Here is a 9,123-nt window from a genome sequence, read left to right as displayed (position 1 = left end):
TAATATAGCTTAAGATCATACAAAAATAAAGTTTTTTCATTGAAAAAGAAGAAATAACTTTGAATTTTAATAATAAAAAATTTAATAAATAAATATTATTCCCCCGATTTATTTTTTTCTTTAGGCACTAATTAGCTTGAGCCTCCACTGAAAAATTAAGCTATAATGTTGAAACCAAACACAAGCGGAACAGGGAGAAACTAAATGGAAATAAATTACCTTTTCCGAAGCAGCATTCTGGAAGTGATAAAATGCTTCCACCACCACGAGGCCTGACTCAAGAAGCAGAGACCTGATGCAAAACTTGAGAGTTTAAATGTGAAGGACCAATCAAGTGAAGACACATAGGGTAATGTGTCATTTTGGGTGATGGGTGATGAAGGTTCACTATAATACAAACACAATTTTTTATTTTTTTAAAAAAAAATAATTTTTCTTAAAAAAATATTGTTCCTAAAAATGGATGTTGAGTATTATATATATGTTTAAAAAAATCCTATTTAACACGAATTATATACATGTAAAAATAACTAAAACTATAACAATCGCAGGTAATAATTCACCACTTCAAAAAGATAAGTAGGTTTAATACTCTTATAACTACTAAATTCATAAAATTTAAATTATAAATTTATTTTTATTTATTCCCTTCTAATTATATATATTCACAATTTTTTTGACAGCACATTTAACATGGTTTCATATTCGATTTATATTAATATGTAAAAAAAATTATTTCTTTATTGTTGTGTGTCATTAATATATTTTTCTATTAAGATTAGATTTTTGGATCCTACTTAAGTCAATGGCTATTTACTGTGCATATGAATGATTTGATTTTACTTAAAATTTAAAATTTTGTAGAATTGCAATTTATGTTAGAACATTAATATATTTTCCTATTATGGTTAAGCTTTGGATTTGTTTTTGCTAAAGTAAATTAGGATTCTGATTTTGCTTCTTATAAAAGAAAAAACTAAAGAATTTTGGTATGTAATTTATTTTACAGCTAATTGTATTCGTATTTGTTAACTTCAACAAGATATTTCATTATATAATTTCCTTTTATATTATTGCATCTTAATTTATTTCCCATTAAGAATAGATTTTTGAATCCTACTTAAGTCAATGGCTATATATTGTGCATATTAATGATTTGATTTTACTTAAAATTTTAAATTTTGTAGCACTGCAATTTATGTTAGAACATTAATATATTTTCCTATTATGGTTAAGCTTTAGACTTGTTTTTGCTAAAGTAAATTAGGATTTTGATTTTGCTTCTTATAAATAAAAACTAAAAAATTTTGGTATGTAATTTATTTTACAGCTAATTGTATTCATATTTGTTAACTTCAACATGATATTTCATTATATAATTTCCTTTTATATTTGATTTTACTTAAAAAATTAAATTTTGTAGCACTGCAATTTATGTTAGAACATTAATATATTTTCCCATTATGGTTAACCTTTAGATTTGTTTTTTCTAAGTAAATTAGGATTTTGATTTTGCTTCTTATAAAAAAAACTAAAAAAATTTGGTATGTAATTTATTTTACAGCTAATTGTATTCATATTTGTTAACTTCAACATGATATTCATTATATAATTTCCTTTTATATCATTGCATCATTAATTTATTTCCCATTAAAGTTAAATCTTTGAATCTTATTCAAGTCAATGTCTATTTAATGTAAATGCATATAAATAAATTTAAGTTTACTTTAAATTTGAAATTACTCTAATTTGCAATTTATGTTATTTCTAATTATAATCAATTATTTTTTATTGTCTATTTGAATTTGATTAATTTATGCAAAATATTAAGATATTTCCCAAAATATTAAGATATTTCCTATTATAGATAACTTTCAGATTTATTTTGTTACTATATTGTTTTGTTTATCATACAAAAAGTTTTTTTTTTTTTTAAATGGAGTATTATTTTGTCTTTTTAAAATCATATTTTCTAACTTTAACTTAATAAATTTCATGAGTGTATTAAAATATTTGATTAAAAAATTATATTTTAATAATGTGGTGAATATACAAAATATATTTACAGTATAATATTGAATTAATTTCCTAATTTTCTGTATGATGAAAATATTATTTTTATTTGTGTTGTTTGACTAAAGAATTAATTATATGTCATTTAATAAGAAAATTGATGTATATAAATAAGTGCGATGTCATCTTTTCATAAGTATCATTTGTTGAAAAACGTTTTATTTAGGCATGGAGAGAAAAAAGACTAAAGGACGTCAAAAGATACCAATGAAAAAAATTGAAAATAAGGATTCCATGTTTGCTACATTTACAAAGCGTCGTGAGGGTTTGTACAAAAAATCTAGCGAACTCGCTACAGAATGCAATGTTGACATTGGAATAATGATGATTTCCTCTACTGGTAAGCCTCATTCATTTTTTCACCCTACAGTTAATGCAGTTATTTCTCGTTTTCAGAATCCTGATATGCAGTTAGGTGAAAGTACAAATCTAGAAGCAAATGCTGCTAGAAATGAAGTGAATCAACTCAAAACTAGGCTTGAAGAACTTGATGTCATAGAAGACATTGCGATTGCTAAGAAAAATTCTTATGAACAAATGGAAGAAACAAGACAAAAAGGTTGGTGGGAGTCGACTGAGAAGCTCAATCCAGATGAAGTGTTCATATTTGAAACTTGGTTAAATGAAACTAGTTCTAATTTACATCATCGTTTGAATCAATTAGAAATTGAAGCTTCATCCTCAATGAGATATGAATCTTTTGGAGTGTGAAATTTGAAAAGTTCAAATTGCAAATGATTCACCCTAAATTATCACTTATGGATATATTAGGGAAGACTCTAGTAAGTCTAAATCTATATTAATAAGTTGTTGTGTTTTAAATAAAATTATTTCAATAAAGCTACAAGCATGTATCTGATATGATTTTCATTAATAATATATTGATATGGTTAGTCTGAATTATTGTTTATGAGAACAAAATTTCATGTGTTGTTTAGAAATACTTTTATATATATATATCGACATAATTTATCGATGACTGCATAAAATTGACATCAAATTTCATTTAAACATCTCAACTAAAATTTATTTATTTTAAACACATCAAATTAATAAGACTTGATGATGTCATTTCAACATGTTTTACTAAGTCGGCACATTTCTATATGTTTTACTAAGTCGGCACATTTCAACACGTTTAACTAGGGATGACAATGGAGCGGGGGGATGCAGGGCGGCGTGGGTAGAATGCGGGGCAGATTGAGATGGGTGTTTTATAAACTAATGCGGAATGGGGCAGATTGAGGATATATATGATTTTATGTTGGTTCAAACTTAAATTTAACTTTTTACATGTTATAAGAGTGATAGAGCATTATTTATTAAGATAATTTTTATAAAGCTACTAAAATATTCAAGATAGTAAATCAAAATGGTTCAATAAAGAATATACAATTTCTTACATGTATCCCAATGACCTCTAAAAATAAATTTTTAAGTCACTATCCTATTAAATTAATACAACTTAATGAAAAGTGAATTTATTTTTATGAATTTTATTTTTAGAATCAAACTTAACTAGAAAAATAAAATATTTAAAAATTTATGCAGTGCGGTGCAGAGTGGGGTGGGGCGGATTGAAAATGAAAAAAGTTATTATGTGGGACATGGCGAGGCAGATTAAAAAATATGCGGGTTAAGCTCAACCCCCACCACCCCATTGTCATCCCTACATTTTACTAAGTCGGCACATTTCAACATGTTTTAATAAGAAGGTCATGCTTGTTAAAGGAGGAGAAGATGTGAAAACGGGGGAGAAAAAAAAGAAGTGGTGCATATTTTTTTTATTTTCTTCTTTATTGAAATGTAGTTTTTATTAAAAGTAATTAATCAAATAACTTTAAACATGAATTTTTGTTCACAATTTATATTTTTAACAATTATTTTTGGTATATATGTCACATGTTTTTATTTAATTCGCTACTTTGACATATCATCGGCAACTGTGTTACACGCATCTTAATATTTAAATAAGCGTCAAAATGACATAATGAAATTTCACATGAGGTTTTTAAAATGAACAAACCTTAATTGAGGTGTCTAAGTGAAAGTTGATGTCAATTTTAGGTGGCCACCGACGATTTTTGCTTAATATATTGCATACAAAAGCATTTGTATACATTACATCAATGAATCGTGATTAATTTTTCCTCTCAATTGATTTATGATTAAAAAAATAAATATTGTGTTGGTGGTTTAATTTAAGCTGAGGCGCGGATATTTCGCTCTCTTTAAGGAGATTCAAGCCCACTGCAGCATAATCTACACCGATCCAGCAATAATACTCTTGACTTGTCCTTCCAAGATACAACAACCCAACAACATCGTACAACTCAAGCAACTCCAGATTTAGTTGAAGAGTCCAAAGCTTTATATAAGAACACCTTCCTTCAACATATAAATATTCTCTTTTCTATATATAGTGAATATAGTTGAAGACTTGGAGTATTTTCTTTGTCTCAATTCTCTCTTTCACTACACTTACCTCACTATACACTACAATATTATTCCACACATCTCATCTTTTTTTGATATCCCCTTCATAAATGAAGAAATACCACTGTTTATAGGGGAGAAATTCTTCTTTGTATTGAATAAGAATAATGTGGATATATATAATGTAGGTAAATGAATGGTCTAAATGTTACATAAGTTACAATGTATAATGAGGTAGAATAATGAGTGGAATTAATGGTAGATCGTGTCAATAATGGTTATAAGAGTTACATCAAAATAATGACCACATTCTCGTCAACTTATACCACTAAACTTAACTTAATATTTTAATATTAAAATGCATATACACCAACATATTGTTCATCTATTTTTTTGTGATAATATATACCATGACACAAAAAAATGAATTCTTCAAAGTAGATTAAGATATATGTTAGATTTTTCTGACACAAGGGGGAGAAAATAAGCAACTATGAAATACTCGATAAATTAATAATTTCTCTAAGATAATGTAACACCCCAAAAATTTCTAAGTTAATTAAGACTCGAACCATTCTTCATTTACCTGAAGGGTCATATCGGGTGATTCTTAAATTGCTTATATGTGTAAAGGTAAATTCTTTAGTTTGGGAATGATTTTGGATATTAATTAAGGTAACTAGAATCTCCTAACACAAAGTTGAGTTGAAAGTTTCCTTACCGATTAAGTTTTGATGTAAGATTCTACTTGGATCAACTTCAAACGACCATATCTCTTAGAATATAGGAGTTATGTGGCCTATAACCTATCAAATTAAAGGTATTTTAATCTACTTTCCAACGTCACCAATTTCGCGTCAATCCAATTTCTGAGTAAAAAGTTATGACCATTTTAGTAACTGATACAGTGCAGTGACGAATTAGCCAATGGAAAAATATTAAAAAAGGACTTTTTGTCTTTTTACCTCCAAGAAAACTCTAAACGGATTTCTGGACAAATATAAGGCTCAAAACAATCAGATTTTCATCTTTTAATTCATCATTCTCTTCTCTCTCAAACCCTAGGGCAAAATCCTAAGGAAAAATAAAAGTAGAAGACTCCATTCAAAATTCTTTCAATCATTTTCAAGATTCTTCTTCAAGGTAAGTTTTTCTCCTAGAATTTAATTATTTTCAACTCAAATTCCTCCATAATTCTTGGCCATAGAGATTTCAAGAAAGTAATTCAAGAATCTCAAGAAAGGTTTTCTTGATTATTCTCATTCAAGCTAGGGTTTTAAATCTTCTAACCAAGTTCTTTTTCAAGATTCATGAAGAATCTTGTTCTTTCAGGTATGTAAGGCTATCATAGTGTTGGACTAGTTTGTCCTCACGCCCTACATCTACTTTCAAATCAATAAAAGAAAATCTAGGATTCTTTCCCTAGATTTGAGTATTCTTGAGATAAGTTGATTTTGAGTTCTTGAGTTCATGTTTCTTTTAAACAGATTCTATTCCTAATTATTGAGTTTCTATATTTTTATTGAGATCCTTGATTTGATTTGTTCATGTCTATATTCAGCATGAACCCTATGATTTGAGTTATAAATTTTGAAAACTTTTAAAGCCAACACTTGAGTTCTTAAACTGAGTTTTGAGAAAGTAAAGATGAGTTTTAGGAAAAAAGTTTCTAAACCATGATTAGTATGACAATCGAGTATGCCATGAATGTATGAGCAGTATGGTATCTAGATATACCATCAATGTTTATGCAATATGACTTTCCGAGTCATCAATGATCATATTAAAATATGATTTTGATATATTTTTGAGAAAGAGTTTTCAAGTATGAATTGAGTAAGAGTATAAGGGGGCTATGTATTCCCAGAGGTATCAATTTTTACATTGATAAAAGAACTAAGATTCCTAAATGAGTTATGAGTTCAAAAGATATTTCAAGAGCAGTTACTTCTTTTAAGAGGGTAGTTTGAGCAATTATCTAAAACTAGAGGAAGAGTTATGTTTTTAAACATATGAGCATGAGTATATATTATTATGAGTAGTATTGAGCATCGATATGAGGACGAGTTCAGACAACTCAAAGTCCTCATAAACCATGTATGCCAACATGGGTAAATGGTCATATTTTTTAGATGATTCCTTATTTTCTTTTTAAGCATAGCTTAGTGGATCTACTTAGTTGAGGTGTCCTATATCCTGACAAGGTATAGGACAGTTCTGGCAACGTGGGCGAGACGTTGTTTCATCATGTAGCTCATAGTGATGGTTGTTGGTTCGAGAATCTCCCAAATAGAGTTAAAGTGTATTTTTATATATAACTTATTATGTTGAGTTCAGAGATGAGAACGTATTTTGTAAAACTTTAAATGATTTTAGCTCCTTTATATCTTTACATTCAGCTTGAGTACATTGTTATCTATTCCAGTCCTTTCTTTCTGTTATTTGTTATTTAGCTATATTACATACTCGTACATTCAATGTACTGATGTCATTTGACCTGCATCTTTTAATGATGCAGATACAATTTATTAGGATCCTCAACAAGAGTCTGTTGAGATCACTTCATCTGTTCGTCAACTTTCGAATGAGGTCTCTTTGTTTCCGGAGGACTCCAGTCTTATGAGACTCATCTTTGTATAATAGAGGCTTCATTGATAAACAGTTTTGTAGAGTCTTTCAGTTTCAAATGTTTTATTTAAAACTTATGTTTCATATTCAGTTCAGTTTTAAGATTCAGTAAATTGTTTTAAACGTTTATGTCAATTTGATGCTTATGTATGCTTGAGTTAGTCTTCCGCTTGTAGTCAGCCATGATGTAGGCTCGGGACCAGCAATGGTTTTCGAGTGCTGGCCACATCCAGGATGTAGGCTCGGGTCGTGACAGATAATATTTTCTCCAATCACGACTTGGACCAGTGAAAAAATCAACTATTCTGATAAGATAATATATTTTCAGAAAACCTATATAAATATATGGTCTCATTAATATTATAAATTAATAATTCCTTAAAAGTACAAATATATCCAAGACAATTTAATGAAATATGATTCTATTGTGTATTTTTTTTCTTAAAATTTAAATCTAGTTGAAGCTCATTTCTAACTTTTCTTATCGCATTCAAAAGTTCTGACAATGTCTTTTTGAAGTGCACCATAAAATTCAGCTGATCGTTTGAGTGTGTTTGGTATTGTACCTTGACTAGCTTTTAAATGAAATTTTTTCATTAATCCATGACTGCAAATTCTTTTGAGAGCATGTGGAATGATCTCTTTGTACTCACATAATGCTTTATGTTTTTGATCCGTCATTGTTGATTTTGTGACATCTTTTAAATAAGAAGCCATTTTTGGATATGGTTTTCAAAATTTTCTATATTGCTTATATAATTTATTGTCTCACCATCATACATTAAAGTGTTTGTAATAAAGATACAATGAATAATATTTGATTATTAAAAAATAATGTACATTATGTACATTACTTTTACTATGAATCAATGAATTATTGAATTTATATTTACAACAAATCATTTAACAAAATAATATATTACAATGGATCATACACATACATTGTACTTTACGTATAGTGATTTTTTTTATATGAATTCAATAAATATGATACATAATTTAGCAATATACAATGGTTTTGACATATTCATTGTACATTATGTATAAACTTTTTTTTAATGTGAATTCAATAAATATGATACATAAATTAGTAAGATACAATAAATTTGATGTAATCAGAATTAACATTCATTGAATCTCAAAATATTCTTTAAATTGATAAATATCATTCTATGGATAAAATAATAATATTTCATAATTCCACTTATATTAATTTAGTGATGCTTTACTGTAGATGAAATTCTTGTCTATTTCACTAAAAATTTTACATTACAAGCTCACAAACACAAACCCAACAAATTATATGTGGAGTGATTTTTCCATTTTGAATTAATTTCTATCAAGGGAAAAGGGTCAAATATCCCCCTAAACTATTCAAAAAGGTTTAGATATACCCCCGTTTAAAGTTTGGTTCACTCATGCTCTCGCCGTTCAACTTTTGGTCTAAATATGCCCTTATGGCGTTAGTTGGCCTGCTGAAAATTTCCAATTCATTTTACATTTCTTTAAATGACAAATGGAATTGAAGGGAAAGGGGTCACTTATGCCCCTAAACTATCCGACCCACTTTTAAAACACATACCCATAAATCACCCCTCTTTTAAATAATATATCTTACCCATTTTCAACAATTTTGTTTAATTTTTATTTTTTTCGGTAAATCCCGAAAATGAGTAATTGATTAATAAAAAATAGGAAAAATATGAAAAAAATATAAAGTTAACGCAAAAAATTTACAAATAAATATAGTAACCTTAAATTCAACAATTTTAATATTTTTTTTTTAATTTTTTTTTTTGGTAAATCCCAAAAATGAGTAATTGATTAATAAAAAATATGAAAAGTATGAAAAAATATAAAATTAACGCCAAAAAATCACAAATAAATATAGTAACCTTAAATTCAACAATTTCAACAATTTTTTTAATTTTTATTTTTTCGGTAAATCTCGAAAATGAGTAATTTATTAATAAAAAAAGGAAAAAA

The 9,123-nt window shown here is 27.5% G+C and overlaps 1 protein-coding gene across 1 annotated transcript; it reads left to right on the top strand.

The window, feature by feature from the left end:
• The first annotated feature begins 2,241 nt into the window (after positions 1–2,241).
• Positions 2,242–2,784, top strand: LOC107061690 (agamous-like MADS-box protein AGL29). The gene has a single exon (XM_015311399.1). The coding sequence runs from the start codon at positions 2,242–2,244 to the stop codon at positions 2,782–2,784; it is 543 nt and encodes a 180-aa protein (XP_015166885.1).
• The last annotated feature ends 6,339 nt before the right edge of the window (positions 2,785–9,123 follow it).

This window comes from Solanum tuberosum, unplaced genomic scaffold (genome assembly GCF_000226075.1).
Source record: "Solanum tuberosum cultivar DM 1-3 516 R44 unplaced genomic scaffold, SolTub_3.0 scf00158, whole genome shotgun sequence".
Taxonomy (NCBI): domain Eukaryota; kingdom Viridiplantae; phylum Streptophyta; class Magnoliopsida; order Solanales; family Solanaceae; genus Solanum; species Solanum tuberosum.
The sequence above is the reverse complement of the archived record's forward strand: the minus strand, read 5'-3'. Positions and strand labels throughout refer to the sequence as shown.